The sequence below is a fragment of the Rhinatrema bivittatum genome, chromosome 2 (genome assembly GCF_901001135.1).
Source record: "Rhinatrema bivittatum chromosome 2, aRhiBiv1.1, whole genome shotgun sequence".
In the NCBI taxonomy this organism is placed as follows: domain Eukaryota; kingdom Metazoa; phylum Chordata; class Amphibia; order Gymnophiona; family Rhinatrematidae; genus Rhinatrema; species Rhinatrema bivittatum.
Genome location: NC_042616.1, coordinates 2,200,446 through 2,227,879, shown reverse-complemented (window position 1 = coordinate 2,227,879; position 27,434 = coordinate 2,200,446). Strand labels below are relative to the sequence as shown.

General features: G+C 46.4%; 1 protein-coding gene across 3 annotated transcripts in view; it reads left to right on the top strand.

The window, feature by feature from the left end:
- Window positions 1-23,744, top strand: part of LOC115083432 (ATP-binding cassette sub-family F member 2) — a 191,417-nt gene extending 167,673 nt beyond the window's left edge. For all 3 annotated transcript variants that reach the window (XM_029587240.1, XM_029587239.1, XM_029587241.1), the window contains exons 13-15: window positions 1,376-1,504; window positions 16,460-16,663; window positions 23,158-23,744. In XM_029587240.1, coding sequence (XP_029443100.1) covers window positions 1,376-1,504; window positions 16,460-16,663; window positions 23,158-23,295 — 471 coding nt within the window. In that variant the 3' untranslated portion in view covers window positions 23,296-23,744. The remainder of the gene's footprint in view (window positions 1-1,375; window positions 1,505-16,459; window positions 16,664-23,157) is intronic.
- The last annotated feature ends 3,690 nt before the right edge of the window (window positions 23,745-27,434 follow it).

Below are 27,434 nucleotides of genomic sequence, written 5' to 3'. Positions count from 1 at the left end.
TCACTGCAGGGGTGTATCTACAATCTAGGATGACATCAGCTTTGAAACCTGACTCTGTCTTCATCTGCTGGCAGGGGAGCACAACCCATTGGTCCTGAGTCCATCTGTCTACACTAAGGAAAACGAAATTATCAGGTAACTAATTTCCCCAGTGCTGACATCAGTTAGAGCCCTAAACTATGTGGCTTCACATATATATGTATATGTGTGTGTATATATATGAGAAACAAAAGGTGTGGAGAAGGCTGACCAAGTAATAAAAGGGATGGAATGGCTCTCCCCTATGAGGTAAGGGCTCTTAAGCCTGGAGAAGAGGTGGCCACAATAGAGGCCTACAAAACCATAAGGGGTAAACAGGGAATGATTTCCTTTGAAATAGGACTAGGGGACACTCCATGAAGCTAATAGGTGTCATATTTAAAACAAATTGGCAAAATTATTTTTCCCCTCAGCGCACTGTTAAATTATAGAATTTACCAGATGATGTGGTGAAAGCAAGTTAGCATAGCTGGGCTCAAAAATGGTTTGGATAAGTTCCTGGGGGAAAAGTTCATAAACCATTATTAGCCATGTAGCCTTGGGAAAGCCACTGCTTATTATCCAGGGGTATGAGCAGGAAGGGCAGAATGGCAGCGTGCACTGTATGTAAAAGATGATAAAAATCTTGCAAGGAACAAATGCACTGTGGAATAGTTACAGATAGAAATTTCATGTCTGACTGGTAAGAATATAGCACTATACTACTGGCCAAGTGGCCAAGATGAAAGACTCTGAAATGCCTCTGAAATACACAGGAGATTTCTGAGGAAGTGAGAGGAATTTTAAAGTTGAATTAGTTAAGTGTATATGGCAAACTAGATAGGCCTTACCCTCTTTTTCTGCCGTCCTAGTTCTATGTCTAAAAAAATAAATACATCTGGCCATACAATAATAATGGGAGATTTCAATAAAAATGACCCAAAATCCAGCATTTTGCATTTGCTGATCTAATTTGTAAACTGTTTTAGTGATGATCTGTGATACCCAAGGGTAACCTGTCCAGAGGAGCAGTTACTACTTCCCTTAACAAAAGGCTTGGTAGTAACCTGCACGGAGCAGCAGTTACAACCCTGAAAAAATGAAACTTGCTGGGCAGACTAATGGACAATTGTGGTCTTTAACTGCCGCCATTACTATGTTACCATTGCAGCACTATATAAAGTTAAAATATGAGCCAATCCATCAAGTCCTAGTTGCATTAATATGTATGTAATGATCAGAGGCAATCAAAATGATCTGAACTGTAGAGTCTTAAACTTTTTTTGTTAGTTGGTGTGTCTCAGGTCTGCCTCATCTCTTTGGGACCTACCCAGCTTATTTTTCTCTCCTGCTACAGCATTTGCAGGAGCAGCTGGATATGGACTTGTCGCCTCTGGAATATATGATGAAGTGTTACCCAGAAATCAAAGAGAAAGAAGAAATGAGGAAAATCATTGGAAGATATGGCCTAACAGGGAAACAACAGGTACACACATTAGATGCCTTGTGTGCAATGCAATGGTATTCAGAGCTTGCAAGGATAGCGACACAGTCTGCAGTGAAATGTTATGTTGTAAACCACTTAAAAGTCTGATGCACACGCTGAGCAGATTTTAAAAGCTGCCGAGATATATGCAGGGGCAGGGTGTGAACATGAGATGTGCACGTAAATACTTACACAATCCAGTATGCATCAAGGCCCCCTGCTGCTTAACTTGGATCCTTATGCTTTATAAGTTATTTTCCCTGTACGTACCCGGATCAGTCCAGACACCTGGGTTGTGACTCCTCACCAGCAGATGGAGACAGAGCAAGACCTGTCGGGCACTCCTACATATAGTAAGGCGCCACCCACAGCCTCTCAGTCTTACTCTGTCTCCAGCAGATGGGGCAGGTTCACCCACAGCCTCTGGGGTCCCTGGGTAGCTGTGTGTGTTAGTCAGGGATATTGGTTTTGGTGAAGGTTTAAAAAAAAAAAAAAGTAAAAAGAAGAAAGTCTTCCCTCGTCCTGGGAGCCTCCCAGGGGGGTTGGAAGGTTCTGAGGGGACCATCCCCCCCCCCCCTGGTTGAGGCCGCTGCTAAGGGTTGAGGACCCGGCCTGTCTCTGGTAGCAGCGTCGGGGGTGACACCAGGGAGCCTGGTTCACTCATCCCCGCTGGAGCAGAAGGATCATCAGGACCAGGGTTGTCTGTTTTTGTTTTCAGCCTCGCCGGCTCTCCGTACTAGTCGTCCTCCGTTTCGCCGTTGCAGGGCTGTTAAATTTTAAGTTTTATTTTTACTTATTCGTTGGTGCGGAGGATGTCGAGGGGGGGGCTTCTTGCCGCGCGTGCGTGTCTCTTCTAACTGCGTTTTGGGCGGCGAGGGACCGTCCGAAGTCGGTCGGGGGGGCCGGTCTCGGCCGGCACGATCGCCGCCGGGCACGGTGAGGAACGCAGCGCTGAGCCGTTCCTGCTCAGCGCGGGAACGGCGGCCATTTTGGATACAGTTAGGGAGGCCACGTGGAAGGCCGCGGGAGATGGCGGCATGCCTCCCGCGCTTTCTCCACAGCAGCAGCCCCCTGGTGGGGGCTGTTTCGCTGACGGACCATAGTCTGGAGGAGGCCTCTTCGGATTCGGAGGCCTCCTTGTCCTCAGATTTCGCGCTTCTACTTTAGAAGATGTTGAATTCCCTGTACGTACCAGGATCAGTCCAGACAGTGGGTTATGTCCCTTATCCAGCAGGTGGAGACAGACCAGAATTGTGAGGATGTCCCTTTAAGGGGAGAACCTGTACACTAACCCCTTCAGTATTCGTCTGTCTCCCAGCAGGTGCAACAGCTCCCCTTCGGCTCCCTGTCTCTGGCTTGTCAGCCTTTTCTATTCCATCTTAGATTTAAGCAAGTACTTCAGAAAAGTTATATTTCTGGGGTTTTTTGATCCCTAGTGTCTCTTTCTTTTTTCTTGGGAGACTATTTCGTCTCCTCGCTCTTGCCGGACCCCCGAAAGAGGAAAGCGGGGGAGGGGTCCCGGAGACCCTCGGACCCGCCTGGGGAGAAGCGCCCTTTGCGGGGTATCCCGTAGGACACTGAAACCAATTCTTCATCTGAGGACGCGGATCCAGCCGTAGGGCCCCCGGGGGGGTGCCGGAGGGCCAGAGAAAGAGGAGCCTGTACACCCTGGGACCGGCAAGGGGACGCCGGCGGTGGAAGGTGATGACCCAAAAGTGGTACGCTTGTTCCGGAAGGAGGAACTAGCGCCGCTTATCCCAGCCATCCTTCGGGAGCTGGGGATGGACGCTCCACCGGTGGGGTCCCGGCCGGACGCCAAAATGGACCCGGTGCTGTTGGGCCTTACGGGTCCGGCAGTGGCTTTCCCTTTCCACTTCTCGGCGTCAGACATTCTCTTCCGGGAATGGGATACCCCGGAGTTGGATCTGAAAGTAAGTAAGGCTATGGGTAAGCTGTATCCACTGCCGGAGGACGCGCTGGAACTCCTTCGCCTTCCCAGAGTGGACGCAGTGGTGTCGGTGGTCACGAAGAGGTCCACGATCCCGGTCACAGGGGCCACGGCACTTAAGGATATTCAGGATCGGAAACTGGAGCTACAACTTAAGAAGGTGTTTGAGGTTTCGGCTCTGGGGGTCCACGCGGCTATTTGTAGTAACTTTGCTTTGCGGGCAGGTTTGCGCTGGGCTCAGGTGCTCCAGGCCAATGCAGGTCTCTCGGGTGAGGAGTCTGCGCAGGCGGACCACCTGGAGGCGGTGATCGCGTACAGCTCGGATGCTCTGTATGACCTGCTGCGGACGTCGGCCAGAGCCATGGTTTCAGCGTTCTCCGCACGCCGTCTCCTCTGGCTCCGCAATTGGGCGGCGGATGGGTTCTCTAAGGCTCACCTTGGCTCGCTTCCATTTAAGGGGAAGTTGTTGTTCGGTAAACAGCTGGATGACTTGATGCAGTCGCTCGGAGAAAACAAGGCTTTCAAGCTACCGGAGGACAGGCCCAGGGCTCGGACGTCTTTCTCCACTAGGTCCCGTTTTCGGGGGACTAGAAGGTCGCAGCCGCAGAGATAGTCAGGTTCCTCTTACCGTTCAGGCTCCTCTAGGTCGTCCTCGTGGTCTCAGTCCTTTCGAACAACAGTGCACTATTTTTTTTTTTTTAATCTACTTTGGGGACGCCCGTTGTGGACCATTCTATTTAAGGAGTACTTATTAAGAGTGATTGTGAATTATTTGTCTGTATATTTGTTAATAAAATGTGTACTGGAAAAATAACAATAGTATAAGTTGTAAGTCGAAGGGTTGGGAAAGTATAATTTGCACTCTGGTTTTTTATTTTATGTCTGATTGTTATAGCAGTTTCAGCATTTGAAAGGGCACTGGGAGCTGGAGAGTTAACTGGGTTGACAGGTAAAGAGAAAGCGGAAGGATGTAAAGCTCCAGGCCATTCATATGGATAATAGGACACAGTGGGGGAGAATTGGTTTACCTGACTGGCTTTTGTTTAAAAGGTATAAACAGACTATGGAGGAATTAAAGTTGTGGACAGTAAGTGAATTTAATTTAGTAGATTCTTTTACAAAGTTTGGTTTCATCAGCTTGCTCTGGCTGGCTAAATCAGGGAATATTTGATTTATACCAAGACATATCACACTGTCAATTGGCCAGCAGTGGGTCAGGGTGTTTGGTTAGTGTGATCAGATTAGCTTTCATAGATTAAAGTAAAAAAGAACATATCAAATAATCATCTCACTGACTCAGCAAGTAAATGCATATACTCATTATAAGGTATAGGACTGCATAATGCTACAAAATACTGGAACTGTAAGGCTACTAAAGACTGCTTCAATTCAGACTGTGGTATTAACTTAAAATCTAAATAGTGACAATTTTAAATGTGTACATAACTAAAATATTGACTAGGTGTATCATTTCATATTTTTTGTTATTGACAATCAGTTATCACATATGAAATAAATATCCATATGATGAAAAGTGCACAATGACTTCTGTACATAGGATGGGATGATTTCTGAAATCAATGACATTTGACGTATGCAGTTTTCTCAGCTGGGTGGATTTGTGACATCCGAGCATAGCCTCTTAAATCAGTATTAGATGTATATGTTATTTAAAGCCTAATATAACAAGCAAAACAAATTCAAATTAATCAGAGACAAATTCTGTCATGGCCTTAGCTCCCTATATCTAGTAATCCCTACATCTGCTATAATAATAATCCTTCTTTATTATTGGTAACATGCAATAGTCAGGACCACAAACAACTTAAGTGCTCAGACATTACACAGACACATGCATTTCACTAAACTGACACAGATTCATTCATTGCATTCTTCAGGTGTCATGACCCACACATAACACAAAAAAGACAGATAACAATTAACATATTTGAGCTAAAAAAGTAGACAAAGTATTTGGATCGATCCAGAATAAAACAAAAATTAAAATTAAAATGATCTATTTAAAAATGAGAAAATCAAACTGAGGAAAAATATAATCTTCAAGCTTTACAGCTCAAATGGCAAGGAAGGTGTTTTCTTTTTCAATCTGAAAAGATATAAACTCTGGCATACAATAAAGTAAGGTTATAGTTAAAGTGGAATTGCAGCATCATTGAAATTAACATTATGATATATCTTAATTCAGCAAATAGCAGTCAAGTGAATTTCTTCACAAGGTGTGGTGAGTGAACTGTTCTCCATCTGGGATTTAAAACCCTTTGTGTTCCTTTTCTTAAGGTGATAATGGTAGTGCTTTGTAATTCAAAGATTGAAAATCTGCCACCTTTGTTAATGGTCCTGCAAATGCACCATCAATACTTGTACCATCAGCTCCTAGCTTAATTCCTAAAAATGAAACCTGGGACATACAATTTTGTACTTTGGTAGAATGTATTTTATTTCCTTTCTATGCTCTTTATATAGGTAGTTCTGTAGGGTGCCTTGCACATAGATCCTGTAAATACTGTACTTAATAGATCGTTTAGATAATCACAGATGCATCAGTTGGAAGTCTGAAGGTCTTGGACAAGGTTTAAAAAATAGAAGGGCTTCAATTGAAACAGGCACCTATAGAAACTGTTCCTGTCTGTATGTGAAAGTAACAAACTGTCTGGCTGAATGCACAACTTTGGAGATTGATGCAAAAGAAAGCTCTATTTCCGTGGCTTGTAACAAATCCCTACTTAACAAATTTACTGGATAATCTGGTGCATATCATTTTCATTGTAACTGTATGCTAGTCTTAGCTGTCCTATGTACCAGCTTATTCTGTCCTTCAAATCCTATCAACACGAGGGAGAACGTTTGGGAGGCAAGGCGGACCCTCGTCGGGAACGGGTTCTAAGGCTTCCCAATGAAACGCAGATGGTCCATTCCTCGCTACTGGTCCCGTCGGTCGTGCCAAATGTAGGAGCCAGGTTGGCTTTTTTTTCCGAGGAATGGACCACAATAACTTCGGACCAGTGGGTCCTCAGCGTGATAAGTCAAGGTTACGCTTTAGATTTTGCACGGATTCCGGCGGACAAATTTCTCGTTTCACCTTGCAAGGGTCGAGTCAAGCGAGTAGCGGTCAGGGACACGCTTCGGCGGCTGGAAGACCTGGGCGCGATAGTGCCCGTGCCCCCGGGGCAACAACGACAGGGCCGGTACTCAATTTACTTCATCGTGCCAAAGAAGGAGGGCACATTCAGACCCATCTTGGACCTGAAAGGGATCAACAGGTGTCTTCGTATTCCACGCTTCAAAATGGAGACAATTCGGTCAGTGGTAGCCTCTGTTCAGCTGGGCGAATTCCTGGCGTCGTTGGACCTCACGGAAGCGTACCTTCACATCGGCATCCAGCCGTACTATCAGAGGTTCCTCAGGTTTTGCATTCTGGGCAGACACTTATCAGTTCAGGGCTCTCCCCTTTGGTCTCGCCACCGCTCCGCGCACGTTTACCAAGGTGATGGTGGTGGTGGCAGCCCAGCTCCGGAGGGAGGGGTTTCTGGTGCACCCCTACTTGGACGATTGGCTCATCCAGGCCAAGTCGGACAGACAATGCCGACAGGCGGTCGACAGAGTCTTGCAGCTCTTGCGCTCACTCGGATGGGTGGTCAATCTCGCCAAGTCGGTTGGATCCCACCCAGTCCTTGGAGTACCTGGGAGCGCTGTTAAACACGAAGCAAGGCAAGGTGTATCTTTCCAAGGAGCGTGTGTGCAAGCTTCAGAGTCAAGTGAGACGTTTATTGTCCCTACGGAGTCCTCAGGTGTGCGATTATCTGATGGTGTTAGGCTCTATGGCGTCAACACTAGCTTTGGTTCCCTGGGCTTTCGCTCATCTACGTCCGTTGCAATCCGCATTGCTGTCCCGATGGCGGCCGGCATCGGAAGAATTTCACCTCCCGCTCCCACTCACAGATCAGGCGAGGTCCAGTCTTCAGTGGTGGCTCAAGTCCGACCATCTGACGTGCGGAGTGTCCTTAATCATACCCAATTGGACAGTAGTCACCACGGACGCCAGTCTATCTGGCTGGGGAGCGGTCTGCATGGGACGCTCGGTGCAGGGACAGTGGTCCAGGTCTCAGTCACAGTGGTCCATCAATCGCTTGGAGACCAGGGCGGTAACACTAGCGCTGCATTCCTTCCTCCCGTTGATTCGGGGGAAAGCGGTCAGAGTGCTGTCGGACAATGCAACTACCGTGGCGTACATCAATCCCTAAGGCGGTACGAGGAGCCAGCCTGTAGCGGATGAGGCGCAGCGCCTAATGCACTGGGCGGAACGGAATCTCAGCAACATCGCGGCGTCCCACATCGCCGGAGTAGACAATGTCCAAGCGGACTTCCTCAGTCACCATCGGCTGGACCCAGGAGAGTGGGAACTGGCGGAGGTCGCTTATCACCTCATCTGCAAAAGGTGGGGACCGCCACACATGGACCTGATGGCCACCGCTCAGAACGCCAAGGCTCCGCGGTTCTACAGCCAACGGAGAGAACGAGGGGCTGAAGGCGTTGATGTGCTGGTGCTTCCCTGGCCCACAGACGTGCTACCGTATGTGTTCCCTCCTTGGCCCCTGATAGGCAAGGTCCTTCGGCGGATACAGCTGCATCCGTCAGATATGATTCTGGTGGCGCCGGAGTGGCCACGGCGGCCTTGGTTCGCGGACCTTCTACAGTTGGCAGTGGAGCCTCCCCTTCGGTTTTCGCGGGTCCGGGGCGCTCATCCGTCTGTTTGGAGGACGCGGCTCACTTCTGTCTCGCGGCATGGCTTTTGAGGGGAAACGCTTGAAGAATAAGGGGTATTCGGATGCGGTGGTAGCCACCTTGTTGAGTTCTAGGAAGCGTTCTACGTCCTTCGCCTACGTTCGGATTTGGGCGGTGTTTGAGGACTAGTGTGTAGGATTCGTGGGGTGAATCCCGTGTTACCGTCCGTGTCCGATGTCCTCGCTTTTCTTCAGGCAGGGTTGGCGAAAGGTCTCTCTTGTAGTACTCTTAGGGTCCAGGTAGCGGCACATGGTTGTCTCAGGGGAAAGGTGCAAGGGGTGTCTCTGGCACATCACCCGGATGTAGCGCGTTTTCTTCCGGGGGGCTAAGCATTTACGTCCTCCATTGCGTCATCCTTGTCCATCCTGGAATCTCAATTGGGTACTTTCCGCTCTGTGCGCGTCGCCTTTTGAGCCAATAGAGCGGGCAATGCTAAAGGATCTTACTCTAAAGGCGTTTTTTCTCATTGCAATCGCGTCGGCGAGACGAGTTTCGGAATTGCAGGCTCTGTCTTGTAGGTAGCCATTCCTCCAGATCTCAGATTCAGGTGTTTCTTTATGGACGGTTCCTTCCTTTCTACCGAAGGTGGTATCGGCGTTTCATCTGAACCAGTCGATTGAGCTTCCCACTTTTCCGGAAGGGGAGCGATCGGAAACTGGGGCAAAGGATTTGAGGAAACTCGATGTCCGCAGGGTTCTCCTCTGTTACCTGGAAGTAACGAACCCCTTCCGTGTCTCAGACCACCTTTTTGTTTTGTGTTCCGGCCCAAAGAGGGGTGTGGTGCAGCTTCCCGGACCACGATTGCGCGGTGGCTTAAGGAGGCCATTGCTTCGGCGTATATTCTGAAAGGGAAGCCGGTTCCCATGGGACTTCAGGCTCACTCGACGCGATCACATGCCGCCTCATGTGCGGAATCCTCTCAAGTGTCGCCTCAGGAAATTTGCAGGGCGGCGACTTGGAAGTCATTGCATACTTTTGCTAGATATTATCGGCTGGATGTTCAGGGCCCAGATTCGGGGGGTTTCGGAGAGAGAGTACTTCGAGCAGGACTCTCTGGCTCCCACCCTGGGTAATTTGGCTCTGGTACATCCCAGGTGTCTGGGTCCCGCTCAGGAGACTGGTGAATAAAATGAGAAGCTTAGGAGTGAGTGCCAAGGTGGTGACCTGGATTGCAAACTGGTTGACGGACAGAAGACAATGTGTGATGGTAAATGGAGCTCTCTCTGAAGAGAGGGAGGTTTTAAGCGGTGTACCACAAGGATCGGTGTTGGGACCGGTCCTGTTTAATATATTTGTGAGCGACATTGCGGACGGGATAGAAGGTAAGGTTTGTCTTTTTGCGGATGACACTAAGATCTGCAACAGAGTGGACACGCCGGAAGGAGTGGAGAGAATGAGACGGGATTTAAGGAAGCTGGAAGAGTGGTCGAAGATATGGCAGCTGAGATTCAATGCCAAGAAGTGCAGAGTCATGCATATGGGGAGTGGAAATCCGAATGAACTGTATTCGATGGGGGGAGAAGGGCTGATGTGCACGGAGCAGGAGAGGGACCTTGGGGTGATAGTGTCTAATGATATGAAGTCTGCGAAACAATGCGACAAGGCGATAGCAAAAGCCAGAAGAATGCTGGGCTGCATAGAGAGAGGAATATCGAGTAAGAAAAGGGAAGTGATTATCCCCTTGTTACAGGTCCTTGGTGAGGCCTCACCTGGAGTACTGTGTTCAGTTCTGGAGACCGTATCTCCAAAGGGACAAGGACAAGATGGAAGCGGTACAGAGAAGGGTGACCAGGAAGGTGGAGGGTCTTCATCGGATGACATACGAGGAGAGATTGAAGAATCTAAATATGTACTCCCTGGAGGAAAGGAGGAGCAGGGGTGATATGATTCAGACTTTCAGATACTTGAAAGGTTTTAATGATCTAAAGACAACGACAAACCTTTTCCATTGGAAAAAAATCAGCAGAACCAGAGGTCACGAGCTGAGGCTCCAGGGAGGAAGACTAAGAACCAATGTCAGGACGTATTTCTTCACGGAAAGGGTGGTGGATGCCTGTGAACGACTTCAAAGGGGCGTGGGATAAACACTGTGGATCCATCAAGTCTAGAGGGCGTGAATAAAGAGGAGGCATTCAAACACTGCACGGAGCGGCAGTAGCCACAGAGGCATTCACGGAGCGGGATGCCAGTGGCCAGTAGTTGGTGTTCCACCTTCACGGAGCGGAAGGATGGAGGGCTGCTATCTCAAAAAAATAAAATAAAATAAAAACAGGGACGGGTAAGAGTATGGGGTAAGGGTGTGGCCTGCTTGTTACAGCGGTTGCTACCCCTAATTGATTAGGGCTGGAGGGTACTGGAAGCCAATAGTAACAGGTGGGAGAGAAAAAAATGGATAAAGTGCGTAGCTTGCTGGGCAGACTAGATGGGCCGTTTGGTCTTCTGCCGTCATTTCTATGTTTCTATGTTTCTTATGTAATTTAGGAATCCTGCTGGGTACCTGTGACCTGGATTGGGCACTGTTGGAATCAGGATGCTGGGCTTGATGGACCCTTGGTCTGATCCAGCATGGCAATTTCTTATGTTCTTATGTAATTTAGGAATCCTGCCGGGTACCTATGACCTGGATTGGCCACTGTTGGAATCAGGATGCTGGGCTTGATGGACCCTTGGTCTGACCCATCATGGCAATTTCTTATGTTCTTATGTAATTTAGGAATCCTGCCGGGTACCTGTGACCTGGATTGGCCACTGTTGGAATCAGGATGCTGGGCTTGATGGACCCTTGATCTGACCCAGCATGGCAATTTCTTATGTTCTTATGGAATTTAGGAATCCTGCCGGGTACCTGTGACCTGGATTGGCCACTGTTGGAATCAGGATGCTGGGCTTGATGGACCCTTGATCTGACCCAGCATGGCAATTTCTTATGTTCTTATGTAATTTAGGAATCCTGCCGGGTACCTGTGACCTGGATTGGCCACTGTTGGAATCAGGATGCTGGGCTTGATGGACCCTTGGTCTGACCCAGCATGGCAATTTCTTATGTTCTTATGTAATTTAGGAATCCTGCCGGGTACCTGTGACCTGGATTGGCCACTGTTGGAATCAGGATGCTGGGCTTGATGGACCCTTGGTCTGACCCAGTATGGCAATTTCTTATGTTCTTATGTAATTTAGGAATCCTGCCGGGTACCTGTGACCTGGATTGGCCACTGTTGGAATCAGGATGCTGGGCTTGATGGACCCTTGGTCTGACCCAGCATGGCAATTTCTTATGTTCTTATGTAATTTAGGAATCCTGCCAGGTACCTGTGACCTGGATTGGCCACTGTTGGAATCAGGATGCTGGGCTTGATGGACCCTTGGTCTGACCCAGCATGGCAATTTCTTATATTCTTATGTAATTTAGGAATCCTGCCGGGTACCTGTGACCTGGATTGGCCACTGTTGGAAACAGGATGCAGGGCTTGATGGACCCTTGGTCTGACCCAGCATGGCAATTTCTTATGTTCTTATGTAATTTAGGAATCCTGCCGGGTACCTGTGACCTGGATTGGCCACTGTTGGAATCAGGATGCTGGGCTTGATGGACCCTTGGTCTGACCCAGCATGGCAATTTCTTATATTCTTATGTAATTTAGGAATCCTGCCGGGTTCCTGTGACCTGGATTGGCCACTGTTGGAAACAGGATGCAGGGCTTGATGGACCCTTGGTCTGACCCAGCATGGCAATTTCTTATGTTCTTATGTAATTTAGGAATCCTGCCGGGTACCTGTGACCTGGATTGGCCACTGTTGGAATCAGGATGCTGGGCTTGATGGACCCTTGGTCTGACCCAGCATGGCAATTTCTTATGTTCTTATATAATTTAGGAATCCTGCCGGGTACCTGTGACCTGGATTGGCCACTGTTGGAATCAGGATGCTGGGCTTGATGGGCCTTTGATCTGACCCAGCATGGCAATTTCTTATGTTCTTATGTAATTTAGGAATCCTGCCGGGTACCTGTGACCTGGATTGGCCACTGTTGGAATCAGGATGCTGGGCTTGATGGACCCTTGGTCTGACCCAGCATGGCAATTTCTTATGTACCTTATTCCTTCTTCAGTCTCCGTGTATCTAGGGGTCCATGCGTTTTTTGTCTCCAGTTTACTTTGTGGCATCAGGCTTTCGTGATCCCACTTTCTAACACCAAATGTTGCAGATTCATGCCACCAGCCACACACTGTCACAATGTGGCTGGAATTTTCTGTTTACATAGGTGAGCTGGGCTTAAGCACACACAGTCCCAGGTTATCCCGACTCTGTGGCTGTATTTTATCAAACCCCTGGTTTAAAGCGGGCTAGGAGTAGCCTAGTGATTAGAGCAGTGGGCTATAAAACATAGAAGTCAGATTTGAAATCCTACCACCACTCCTTGTGACCTTGGGCAGCTCATTTCACTTCACCCTTCATTGCCTCAGGTACAAACTTAGGGGCCGATGCAATACAGTGCAGGGTGGATTAGCGCTTATTTAACCCGTGTCGGACGCGGAGTGAATGTAATAGCGCTCATCACATGCAAATGTCTGTGAATGAGCCTATTACTCATTCACTCCGCATGCAAAAAATAAATATTAACGCCTGCCTGGAGCAGGTGTTAATAGCTGAGCCCAGGTAAAAGAAGTACAGAAAAGCAGAAAAAACTGCTTTTCTGTACTTCTCTTAAGTAAAAAAATTTTAAAAAAACAAAACTCGGCAGACTGCCGAGTTATGAAGACCGAAGCCGAGTTTACCGGCTGTCTTCATAACCAGCAGCCGCGGCGGGGTCGTGTTAGCAAGGAGGCACTAAGGTCGCACAAGCGACCCTAGTGCCTCCTTGCTAGTGTGACCCCCTAATTTGAGTATTGCATGGCACCCCCCTTGCTGGCACCATGTGCATGTTAGGAAAGTGGGCACTGACTTTTCAGAGCCCGCTTTCCACGCTTTATATTGCATCGGCCCCTTAGATTGTGGGCCTTCTGGAGACAGAGAAAAACCTCAGTACCCGAATGCAATCCACTTTGAAGTGGCTGCAAAGTGGAATGTAAATATAAATAAATCAGTCTCAAACTCCTATGATGATAAAGCCACTCTTGCCTTAATCCTCCTGCACGCTGCTCATAGTTGCTTCCTGCACAGCCTAGGGAGCTAGGTCCTACTTCCACCTCCCATCATAGTCTGCAGTTGGGATTTGTGCTTCTCCTTTCGCTATGGTAGTGTTCACTTAAAACTTATAGCCTGCAGTCTCCATTAGTGTCTTCTTCTGGAAGAGTCTCCACCATCAGCTCTGGGTTATCCTCAGGGCTTCTCAACACCTCCACCTCAGTCTCCTCTGTTTCTTCATCTGGTTCTAATAGGACGTCTTCCTGTTCCACTTCTCCTTCAAACAAGCTCTCAGTTTTCTCCCACCATGCCTGGGTTCTTTCTTCCTCCAGAACCCTTATGCCTTCTGGGAGTTTGAGTCCGCCTCCTATTCTGATTTCTAGTACATACTGCATCTCCTTCCTAGGTTTTACTTACAGCCTGTCTTCCTGTATTCACCAGGGGAATGTAATGCCCATTTCAGTATTCAGTACATTTGTTATATTACGAATGTTGATTGCAATCCACAATGTTGTTGGAAAAATAGCAGAATATAAGAAGAATAACTAAATAAAATACCCGTTGTCACTTCCCACTCATCCAGTTTCTAACCTGGTCATACCAAGGGAACTCAGTTTATTTATGTCACCTTTCTGGAACAGTGTCAAGCGCTTTACTGAAGTCCAAATATACTACTACCACCACTACTACCACTACCACTACTACCACCACTACTACTACTACTACCACCACTACCACTACTACTACCACCACTACCACTACTACTACCACCACTACTATTATTACTACTACTACCATCACTACTACTACTACTACCATCACTACTACTACTACTACTACTACCACCACCACTACTACTACTACCACCACCACCACTACTACTACTACCACCACTACTACTACTACCACCACTACTACTACTACCACCACTACCACTACTACTACCACCACTACTATTATTACTACTACTACCATCACTACTATTATTACTACTACTACCATCACTACTACTACTACTACTACCACCACCACCACTACTACTACTACCACCACTACTACTACTACCACCACCACCACCACTACTTCTACCACTACCACTACTATTACTACTACTACTACCACCACCACCACTACTACTACTACCATCACTACTACTACTACTACTACCACCACCACCACCGAGCTCTCTGGATCCAACTCTTTGGTCACCCAGTCAAAGAAATTGATCCAATTCATCTGATAAGACCACCTTCTGGTAAAACTGTTGTCTTTATATCTTGTAATCCATTGGATTCCAAAAGCTGCATTAGCATCTATTTGAACATAAATAATAAATATTGCTTTTCAATCTAGGGACTAAGGAATACAATTCATGCAGATGAGATGGTGTGAGGGATCCTTTTGTTATTTTGTTATTTGGAGGTTAATCTGAAAAATGTTAGCAAATTTATTTCTGATTAACTACTTATCCATTTTCTTGGAAATATAACCATATATAATGGCTGTGGTCTTGCATGGATGGGATGGATTGGATGCATCAAAATGGACATTCTCCCTGAAATCCATTACTTTTCCATGATAACTTCCTCTTAGTGTCCTGAGAGTTTCTCTAGAGATCTGAACAAAAACAGTGAATTAATTTGCAACGGAAAAAGCTTAGGCAGTAAGTAATATCTGAATATTGAGATGAAAGGAACAATTCCAAATGTTAAATTGTACTATTGGGCTGATTTGCTAAGGGAATTGTGGATTGGGCTAAGGAAATTGATTTAATATGGAAAAGAAAGATCTCTGCATAGGGGATTTTCTATAAATGATATAGGCCACCAAGAGTTTTTTCAGATTATTATTGGCAATGAATATCAACCAGGTTTAGTCTAACCTATTTTTCTTATCCTTCAGCCTTTTTTGGGGGAACCCCAGTTTGCTACAAATATTTTCTACCACTGCCTTTGAGATTAGAATAGGGCAAGTATCACTAGAATAAGTCAGGATTTTTACGACGACTCCTTCCTGAGCTTTCATAAAACGAAAGAAAAGGATCTTTCTAATATTTTTATATTCAGGTATAATTAATGGGATTGATGGCTCAATCTCTCTACAAAGATAATTGCGTTCTCTCCTTTTGGATAATGTTTAATTGAAGAAATAATGGCCAAATATCTAAATTAGAAGATAATTAGGAAAGGCTGCAAGAGAAATTAGAGAAGTTTCAGATCAGAGTGGAAGGGAATTTTCAGATGGTTATAGTGACAGATTTGTATACATATGATACTGGCTATTTAGACAGCTCTGTCCATAAAGTGTAGCTAAATAGGCCACATGTCTTTCAGATTAGGGAGAGTGTGGGTCTTACTGACTTTAAGGCATTGCTTAGTTATGTTGGGGGTTCATTTTTGTTCAACACATTTTAATGCTTGCTGTAATGTCTGAATATTGTTTTAAGGTTAATGTATTCTGATTTTTTTAATTGTGTAAATTTTCAACTGATTTGTAGTTTAATTATTGCATTGCTTGTATTGTAAATCACTTCAAATATCTGTAGAAAAGGTAATCTATACATGCAAGATAATAAAATATAAATATTACACACCAGAAACATTTAAAAGGATGGGTGTTAAAGGTTCTGATTGTTGTTGGAAGAAATGTAGAGCAAAGGGGACATTTTATCCCAGACCCAGATGTCTCTGGAGGTGAAGAAGTCCTGCGCTATTTGAGCTGAAAAAGCTGATGCCTGTAAATGGAGTGGGTCTACAATTGTAGTAACCAAACTTTGAATAGCTGCTTTTTCTTCTGTTATGTCCTAGAGCCATTGTGGCATCTGTGGCGCTCTAATGATTTGCAAGGGTGGGACACACATTTACATTCCCGGTGTAACAGTAGGTTTGGACTAGGGTTTGTTTGAAAGGTAGACTGTAACTTCATCCCCTCTGGGGATCAGGAAGTTGTGTTTTTATTGTGCATTTATCTTTGTGCATAGGGGAATTTATTGGTGTAATGTGAGCTGTCTTCTCCCCTGCATGCCATTATTCTCTGTCTGTGTGACAGTTCTATCGATTATATTATACTTTCTCTTGCAGATTAGTCCTATTCGCAACCTGTCAGATGGGCAGAAGTGCCGTGTTTGCTTTGCCTGGCTCGCCTGGCAGAATCCACACATGCTGTTCCTAGATGAACCCACCAATCACCTGGACATCGAGACCATAGACGCCCTTGCTGATGCCATCAATGAATTTGAGGGAGGCATGATGCTAGTTAGCCATGATTTCCGGCTCATTCAGCAGGTGAGCACATGCTTGCTACTTCTGCCCTACATAATTTGTATCCTGGGAGAGTGGGCAGTTTATTTTATGCTATGATTTTTTTCAATTATTAATATTAGAATTTTTAATGCATGTTCATTGCTGTCCTCAAAAGAATAGTGGAAAGATAAAGACCATTTTGTTGTCTAGGAAGTAAAAAAAAAAAAAAAAAGTCAATAAAATTGTACATCTGAATAAGATATATATCTATATATATATATCTATTAGTCTCCAGTTCATGTATGATGCCTCTTTTGTTGCTCCTTTACAATGTAACACAGTCTACTAGGACTCTCGTTTTCTCCACAACCAATGTGTGCTGCTAGATTTGCACTAAAACTATGACTTGATGGGTGAAGAAGAGCATTTCAGTTGTAATGCTAAGGAGGCAGATTGACATGGGAAAAAGTGCAAAGGATGCATGAAGAAGGAACAGAGAGGAGTGTAGAGGTCTGCAGGTAGAATCTAAAGAATGAATAGCAGAAAAATAGGCAAGATGGGAAGACATAAGAGAAAAAAGACCAAGTAGAAGGAAGCAGTGTGACATCCATTGGGAGACTAGAGAAACACTAGGATGCATTTAGCATGCCAAAATAAAGAAAACTCTAATAAAATGGTTTGGTAGAGAAATTTTCTGTTACGCTAATGAATGGTTTAAGTATGCAAACTTTCCAGTCTGTAGCTTCTGTGCCTCAAGCATATCTTCTAAAAGAAATGTAGGCTTCGTATGGAGCAAAGAACAGGTCAAGCTGTAAAATAGTAATCAATATAGAGTGAGGACTGGAGAGAAAAAAGCTGGCTTAATGAGAGCATCTGCAGCCAATAGATTATTGCTAAATTGGCAGATTTGCAGAGAAAATATAGTGGAGGTAAGAACCTGGACTAACAAGAGAACCTTGCTGTGAAAATAATTGAGAAACCTAAATGAAAATGATCTACGGCATTGTATGTAGCAGGAAATGTAGAATCCACATCCGAGTCATGGCAGAGAAGGTGCATGAACGCACGCCGTGACCTGAGCACCCGGCTGGACGTCTGAGGTCACGGCGTGCGCTCATTCACCATCGCCGGCGAGGGCTGCTGGAAGCCGCCTTGCATGGGGAGTGCCCAATCCGCCCCGGGCTGCTGAAGCCGCTCTCGCCGCCGGCTGCCCCCGGGAGGAGGGGAGAGAGGACTGGGGCTGCTCCGGAGACCGGCACCCATGGATGCGGCCAGGGCAGGTGAGCAGGGGCTGGGGGAAAGTTTGCCCGATCCTGTTGAGTGCAGGTTTTATCAAGCACAACAATGCTCCACCACCCTGGGTTTGAAAGTTATTTTTCAGAATACTGTTCGCATTGCAGTGGAAAGGAGAATGCATTGACATAGCGGAGAGAGGAACTGGGACGCTTAAAAACATCTTTCATCCTTCCAGTGATGGGATTAGTCGCGATCTGAAGAGTGGCTTTCCCAGTGCGTTGGATTTTAGGTTGGGCAGGCAAGAGTTTAGGTTATGCTTGGAAACAACAGGTCCTTCCTAATATTTTTTCTTTTGGTCTGATTTGATTGTATTTTTTTTTCCCCTAGGGGAATTGTCTTGCTAAATCATGACCCTTGCTGTTAATGGCCGGCTGATACTTCTCTGATCCTTTTCTTTTGCTTAAAGTTGGGATCCACTTCCTGGTACCATTTGAAATGACAGGTACCAGCGCACCCAGGATACTGTATAGGCGCTGTATAGCGCTCTATACAGTAAAATGGATTGCGCTTCATGGACGCTTCTTGGATGCACTTTGGATGCGGCTTGCATTTGCATGCCATTTAAATACTGTATCAAGCGGTATGTGATCCGAACTGTGCGCCCGGCACTGCCGCACTCTTTGTACCGCGTCCTTACTGTATCGGCCTGTTTGCCAGGTAAAGCAGTGAGCACTGTACCTTACTTTTCCTAGAAGCCTCTCATGAGGAACTTTGTCAAACGCCTTTTGAAAATCCAAGTATACTACATCTACCGGTTCACCTTTATCCACATGTTTATTAACTCCTTCAAAAAGGTGAAGCAGATTTGTGAGGCAAGACTTGCCCTGGGTAAAGCCATGCTGACTTTGTTCCATTAAACCATGTCTTTCTATATGTTCTGTGATTTTGATGTTTAGAACACTTTCCACTATTTTTCCTGGCACTGAAGTCAGGCTAACCGGTCTGTAGTTTCCCGGATCGCCCCTGGAGCCCTTTTTAAATATTGGGGTTACATTTGCTATCCTCCAGTCTTCAGGTACAATGGATGATTTTAATGATAAGTTACAAATTTTTACTAATAGGTCTGAAATTTCATTTTTTAGTTCCTTCAGAACTCTGGGGTGTATACCATCCGGTCCAGGTGATTTACTACTCTTCAGTTTGTCAATCAGGCCTACCACATCTTCTAGGTTCACCGTGATTTGATTCAGTCCATCTGAATCATTACCCATGAAAACCTTCTCCATTACGGGTACCTGCCCAACATCCTCTTCAGTAAACACCGAAGCAAAGAAATCATTTAATCTTTCCGCGTTGGCCTTATCTTCTCTAAGTGCCCCTTTAACCCCTCGATCATCTAACGGTCCAACTGACTCCCTCACAGGCTTTCTGCTTCGGATATATTTAAAAAAAGTTTTTACTGTGAGTTTTTGCCTCTACAGCCAACTTCTTTTCAAATTCTCTCTTAGCCTGTCTTATCAATGTCTTACATTTAACTTGCCAACGTTTATGCTTTATCCTATTTTCTTCTGTTGGATCCTTCTTCCAATTTTTGAATGAAGATCTTTTGGCTAAAATAGCTTCTTTCACCTCCCCTTTTAACCATGCCGGTAATCGTTTTGCCGCCTTTCCACCTTTCTTAATGTGTGGAATACATCTGGACTGTGCTTCTAGAATGGTATTTTTTAACAATGACATTTTTTTTTTTACTTTTGTAGCTGCTCCTTTCAGTTTTTTTCTAACAATTTTTCTCATTTTATCAAAGTTTCCCTTTTGAAAGTTTAGCACGAGAGCCTTGGATTTGCACACTGTTCCTCTTCCAGTCATTAAATCAAATTTGATCATATTATGATCACTATTGCCAAGCGGCCCCACCACCGTTACCTCTCTCACCAAGTCCTGTGCTCCACTGAGAATTATATCTAAAATTGCTCCCTCTCTCGTCGGTTCCTGAACCAATTGCTCCATAAAGCTATCATTTATTCCATCCAGGAACGTTATCTCTCTACCGTGTCCCGATGATACATTTACCCAGTCTATATTGGGGTAATTGAAGTCTCCCATTATTACTGCACTACCAATTTGGTTAGCTTCCCTAATTTCTTTTACCATTTCACTGTCCATCTCACCATCTTGACCAGGTGGATGGTAGTATACCCCTATCACTGTAGTCTTCCCCAACACACAAGGGATTTCTACCCATAAAGATTCAATTTTGTATTTAGTCTCATGCAGGATGTTTATCCTGTTGGACTCTATGCCATCCCGGACATAAAGCGCCACACCTCCTCCCGACTGCTCCTCTCTGTCATTGCGATATAATTTGTACCCCGGTATAGCACTGTCCCATTGGTTATCCTCTTTCCACCATGTCTCTGAGATGCCAATTAAGTCTATGTCATTTACTGCTATACATTCTAATTCTCCCATCTTACTTCTTAGACTTCTGGCATTAGCATAGAAACAATTCAAAGTTTGTTTTTTGTTTGTATTTTCATTCTGCTTTTTAATTGATAGGGATAAGTAGAATTTTTTTAGCTCAGGTGAGTTTTTAGTTACAGGCACTTGGACGGCTTTTCTAATTATTGGAACCTCACTGTCGGGATGCCCTAATTCTAATGCATCATTAGTATCCTTTAAAGATACTTCTCTCCGAACCATGCACTGCTGAGCGACTGTCGGCTTTCCCCTTTGTTCTAGTTTAAAAGCTGCTCTATCTCCTTTTTAAAGGTTAACGCAGGCAGTCTGGTTCCACCCTGGTTAAGGTGGAGCCCATCCCTTCGGAAGCGACTCCCCCTCCCCCAAAAGGTTTCCCAGTTCCTAACAAAACTGAATCCCTCTTCCTTGCACCATCGTCTCATCCACGCATTGAGACTCCGGAGCTCTGCCTGCCTCTGGTGACCTGCGCGTGGAACAGGGAGCATTTCAGAGAATGCTACCCTGGAGGTTCTGGATTTAAGCTTTCTACCTAAGAGCCTAAATTTGGCTTCCAGAACCTCCCTCCCACATTTTCCTATGTCGTTGGTGCCCACATGTACCACCACAGCCGGCTCCTCCCCAGCACTGTCTAAAATCCTATCTAGGTGACGCGTGAGGTCCGCCACCTTCGCACCAGGTAGGCGTGTTACCAGGCGATCCTCACGCCCACCAGCCACCCAGCTATCTACATTCCTAATAATCGAATCACCAACTATGACGGCCGACCTAACCCTTCCCTCCTGGGCAGTAGGCCTTGGAGAGAGATCCTCAGTGCGAAAGGACAATGCATCACCGGGAGAGCAGGTCCTTGCTACAGGATTCTTTCCTGCTGCACCTGGTTGGTGCTCTCCCATCATGAGACCCTCTTCCTCCAAGGCAGCACCATGGCTGCCAGTCTGAAGTTGGGACGTGACTATGTCCCTGAAAGTCTCATCTATATACCTCTCTGTCTGCCTCAGCTCCTCCAGGTCTGCCACTCTAGCCTCCAGAGATCGGACTCGTTCTCTGAGAGCCAGGAGCTCTTTGCATCGCATGCACATGTACAACCTCTCATCGGTGGGTAAAAAATCATACATGTGACACTTTATGCAAAAGACTGGGAAGCCCCCCTCTTGCTGCTGGACTGCTGCCTTCACCTCAATTTTGATCAGTTCCTAGTTAAGTTTTAGGTTGATAAGGGAGTAGGAATGTGTCTAACGTCCTTTAAATGTATTAATGAATTCACTATGTGTCTGGTAGTGGCCTACAGGGGTCTGATCAAATTCTCAATAAAGTTTTTGTTGATGGTTTGTTTTTGTTTTTTTTGTGAAAGTGGCACCTGCCTATAAATTAAGGGATGAGCTAGGGGTGGGTGGGTTGGGAAATACAAACAGTCTAACTTCAGTCAGCCAGAGTGACTCACTGATCTCTTGATTAAGAAATGTTGGTCCCTATTCAAACCCAATCACACTACCTCAACACCTTTCCAAGGTGAGTAACTAGGCTGAACTATTCAACGTTTTTACTTAGGTATACACTGCTCCTAGCTTATTCTAGCTTCTGGCTACTTTTTGAGTTGGTTTTTTTTTGTGGGGGTTTTTTTTTTTTCAATACAAACACTCAGTTTGTATTAAATACTAACACTCAGTTCTGCAGACTTTTAAAAATAAACACACTACCTACTGCTTACTAGCTACCTTATTGACTGACTATTTAAAAATACAAACAGTCTAACTTGTTTATTCACTGTCTTTCTGACTATTAAAGGCACAAACACTCTAAATAATATTCCCAAATAGTTAACTTTGCCCCAATACTTTTAAAAAAGACAATGTCCCAAGCAAAAACTTACTGATTCCTTTCAGCCACCAGCAAGGTGATCCTCTCCTCTCAGTGTTCCCACTGAGAGGATAGGATCTCAAAAAAGATATAATTGCGATGGAGAAGGTACAGAGAAGGGCTACCAAAATGATAAAGGGGATGGAACAGCTCCCCTATGAGGAAAGGCTGAAGAGGTTAGGACTTTTCAGCTTGGAGAAGAGACGGCTGAGGGGGATATAATAGAGGTGTTTAAAATCATGAGAGGTCTAGAATGGGTAGATGTGAATTGGTTATTTACTCTTTCGGATAATAGAAAGACTAGGGGGCACTCCATGAAGTTAGCATGGGGCACATTTAAAACTAATCGGAGAAAGTTATTTTTTACTCAACGCACAATTAAACTCTGGAATTTGTTGCCAGAGGATGTGGTTAGTGCAGTTAGTATAGCTGTGTTTAAAAAAGGATTGGATAAGTTCTTGGAGGAGAAGTCCATTACCTGCTATTAAGTTCACTTAGAGAATAGCCACTGCCATTAGCAATGGTTACATGGAATAGACTTAGTTTTTGGGTACTTGCCAGGTTCTTATGGCCTGGATTGGCCACTGTTGGAATCAGGATGTTGGGATTGATGGACCCTTGGTCTGACCCAGTATGGCATGTTCTTATGTTCTTAATAAGCTATTCTTTCTTGGGAAGAAAATGTAAGAGTGACGATACATTGCGTGATATTCTGCTCGCTCTTTGGAGGCATTGAGGGTGACAACATTGAAGTGCTACTCTTTGTTGGGATGATGTTGAAATGATGCCTTTCATTGATGAAAGTCTGTTTCTAGGATTGAGAATAACATATCATTAAATGATATGCTGATATTTCTTTTGGGAGAGGAGGCAGGAGGTATAATGTGCATTATTGACTGATATGCTGATCTTTGAATGATGTCTAGTATAACATGTCACTGTATACTGCTTTTTTCTTTTCTCAGGTTGCACAGGAAATCTGGGTGTGTGAAAAACGTACTATCACCAAGTGGACAGGGGACATCCTGGCATACAAAGAGCATCTAAAGTCCAAACTTGTGGATGATGAACCTCAGCTCACCAGAAAGACACACAACATCTGAGAGTTGGGGCGCAGTAGCCTAAGGGACACAGTCTGTTGGTTCCATCTGCAGACTGAACCACTGCTGCTATCTGGCTGTATTTCAGCATTGCTGCATTACTGCTTCTTCTGACACCCCCTTCCCTCTCCTTTCACAAGTTCTGAAGCTGTACCACAGTGATTCTCCTCCTCCCACCTTCCGACAATACTTGCTCTGCCTGCACTGAACTGGATTTAATGACCCTAGTTTACAATGACATGCAGGTGTAAGTGGGGACGATTTGAGACTAAGTTTTGTGTTTTGTTTTTTTTTTGCCCCTTCCTTCCTTTTTGCTTTAGTTTAGAAACTCCCATTTAAATTTTCTCTTGCTGGTTTTTTTTTATTTAACATTGTAAACGACCGTACAGGATCTGCCTGAAAGCCCATTTCACATTCAATAAAGAGGTAAGAACATCCCAGCTGACTATGGAGTTTCTGATGTCCTCAGTTTTTTATTGGTTGGGATTAAATTATGGGTGAAAGCTGAAAGGGGAACGCTAAACCTGCCCCTATAATCTCCCCAGCCCCTTGTCCTCTAGCTTTACAATCCCTTCTTCTTCTCCCTCTTTATTCCCTTATTATTCTTTTTCTCCCGTATATTCCCTTCTCCTCTATCTCACTATTCCCCTCTTCTCATTCCTCAGCCATATAACCCCCTTTCTTCTCTCCCCTTCGTTCCCCAGCCTGATAACCCCTCTCCTTCTCTCCTCCTCGTTCCCCAGCCTGATTATCCCTTTCCTTCTCACCCCCTCGTTCTCCAGCCTGAAAATCCTTTTCCTTCTCTCCCCCTTGTTCCACAGTTTAGTTTGTTACCCCCTCTGCTTTGTCGCCATGTGAGCTGATATAAAATTAATGATCTGTGAATTTGTGATTTTTGATCTGTGCATTGCTAGCGTGTGATTTATTTAGATACTAATTCATGATTGAAATAATAGAATTTGGATATCTTTTCCAGTATTTCTTAGCACTCATCTATCAGTCAAAGACAAGTAAATTAAATTTGTGAAAAGTCCACCTTTTGAAGAAACCAAATCTGATAGGAAAAAAAAACATTTAAAGGATAACTTGATATGTTTTCTCCTAGGACAAGCAGGATAGTAGTCCTCACATGTGGGTGACATCATCAGATGGAGCCCGGCATGGAAAACTTTTGTCAGGGTTTCTAGAAACTTTGACTGGCAGACTGAGCATGCCCATCCTGCTGCTATCCACGCGAGGTCCCCCTTCAGTCTTCTTTTCCGCAGTGCAGTAGCCTCTCAGTTGTGGAGCTCCAAACCATTGAAAGCATTTTTGCTGGGTTTTTTGGGGGATTTTCTGTGTCAGGTCCCCCTTCGCATTCAGTCCCTCCAGTAGGTACCTGTGGCTTTTGCTGTCGGCTTTTCGCAGTCTATTCCCAACTCCCATCTTGGGTTCCCGTCTGCTATTGACCGATCGCTGGCCTCTTCTTTTCAATGGTGTCAGGTTTTCAACGGTGCCCCCAGTGCCCGTGGACAATGTCCATCACGGATCTGCATGGGGTGTGTATCCTCTGCTTGGGAGCCTCGCATGACATTTGAGGGTGGTGTTTGTGCGATCAAATGACCCCCAAAGGGCGTCATGCGTGCCTAGATAAAATGGAAACATTTTTTGGCTCTCCAAAACCCTCCACTTTGGCTTCGGTGTCCTCCACGCTTAAGAACCGCGGGGAACAGTCTCCATCACTTCCCCTGGTGATCCCTCTCTCCAGTACCCCTAAGGATCGAGGAGAGGGAGATCGATCTTCTGTGGTCTCTCCCCTCCCCCTAACCTCGGCTTTCTCATCGTCCTCTGCGCCAGGGAAAGACCGGGCCGAATCCCAGAAACCCAGGAGGCATAGACACCGGTCACAGTTCCAGAGCGGCATCAGTGGCTGCCGAACTGCCATCGAAACGGCACCGGCCACCGGAGGCCCCATCCTCCAGTGCCCCCAGTAGCCCAAGACGTTCCCCACCAGCAATGATGCTGGGTGCCGGGCCTCCTCGTGATCTTTCCAAAGATGTGCCGGCAACGCCTTGTCTCTTCCCCCCTCCCCCCCCCTCCCCAATCAGTCCTTCCCAACCAGGACTTTCAGAAGGAGTTGGACTGCAGGGTGCAATTGGCAGTGCTCAAAGTGCTTCAGAGTGTCAAATTGCCGGTGCCCGAGCCTCTGCCTTCATTGTTCGCACCTCTGCTGGAGTGTCTGGACGTCCTTCTTGGCGTCCTACTGACGCAACCGGTGCCCGTGAGGCCTCCAATGCCTCCTTAGCCACAGGTGCTCTCCACCAGAGCAATCCCAATTCCCGGGTCCTCTGAGGATGAAGCCTCGGGGATGGGCACCCATGCCAGCGGTTCACCGGGCCACCACCGGTTCCTCCCGGTGTACTGCGGCCGATTGCCCCCCCTCAATGCCTGGGGGTACATCAATGCCGGCAGTGCCCTTGGGGCCCAAGTCTACCGTCCTTCCCAGTCCACACCCTCAGTGTCTTAGACCCTAGCGAGGAGGAGGGTCCTTATCACCCGTGGGGCAATGACTCCTTGGACGCGTCCTCCAAGTTCTCAGACTATCCCCTCTCTGAGCCTTCCCCTCCGGAGAAGTGGCGTCACTCTCCGCCCGAGGACCTGTCTTTCACCAGCTTTGTGAGGGCCATGGCAGAGGCCATTCGCTTCCAGCTCCTGTCGGAGGAAGATACCCATCATAAGATGTTGGCGGTCCTCCAGTTCATCAACGCTCCAAAAGAGGTTATGGCAGTGCCGGTCCACGACATCTTTAAAGAGCTCCTCCTCTGCACGTGGGAACACCGGTATCGGTTGCCCCGGTGAACAGGAAAGATGATGCGACTTATCTGGTTCAACAGGCCATAGGCTTTGAATGATGGCACTTATCCACCAGTCTGCGGTGGTGGAGTCTGCGCTTAAGAAATCCAGATGCTCCGGACACACACTTCTGCCCCTCCGGGGCATGAACACAGGGAGCTCAACGGCATAAGGAGGAAAATGTTCCAAGGGGCTATGCTGGTGGCCCTGACCCAATACAACTGCAACCTATGGAAGCAAGTCCGGGAATTTGCGGATGGCCTTCCACAGCAATAGCAGGAGTCCCTTGCAGCCATTGCCTCTCTGGGACTTAAGGCGGGTAGACATGAGGTCAGGTCTACCTATGACGTTTTCGAAACGGCAGCCCTCCTAGCCACTGGTGAAGTCAGCACCGGATGGCTAGCTTGGATCTGGGCCTCCGACTCAGAGATTCAGGATAGGCTCACGGAACTCCCCTGTACAGGAGAGAACCTATTTGGGGATAAGGTGAAAGAGGTCATGGCATAGCATGATACTCTTCAGCAACTCTCCGCCAGCCCCTCAGAAGGCCCTTCCGCCTTCAGGAAGTCCTCCAGGCCGGGCTCTCGCAAGCCCTTCTACCAGTCAAGGAAATACTTCCCTCTGGCTGCCCGTACTTGCCCGCCTCGGTCCAGCCCTAGAGGCCGTGGCCAGCAGCAGCGAATTCATAGGGCCCAACCAGCCCCCAGCCCCCCCCCCCCCAAGCAGGCCCCATCTGCCGGCTTTTGACTGGTGGCAAGGGGGCACGAGCCAAACGCCGGTTCCCATTGTGGCCAATCCCCCATTTGGCAGCAGGCTTCTTTGCTTCACCCACCGCGGGGAGGCATTCACTTCGGACTATTGCGTCCTCTCCATTGTCTGCCAGGGCTACCACCTGAATTTCAGCAGGCACCCAAAGACCGCTCTCCCATGACCATTGTTGGGTATGGCTGCCCATCAGGTCGTCCTTCAGTCGGAACCTTCCGCCCTTCATAAGAACATAAGAATTTGCCATGCTGGGTCAAACCAAAGGTCCAGCAAGCCCAGTATCCTGTTTCCAACAGAGGCCAAACCAGGACACAAGAACCTGGCAATTACCCAAACACTAAGAAGATCCATGCTACTGATGCAATTAATAGCAGTGACTATTCCCTCAGTAAACTTGATTAAAAGCAGTTAATGGACTTCTCCACCAAGAACTTATCCAAACCTTTTTTGAACCCAGCTACACTAACTGCACTAACCACATCCTCTAGCAACAAATTCCAGAGCTTAATTGTGCGTTGAGTGAAAAAGAATTTTCTCCAATTAGT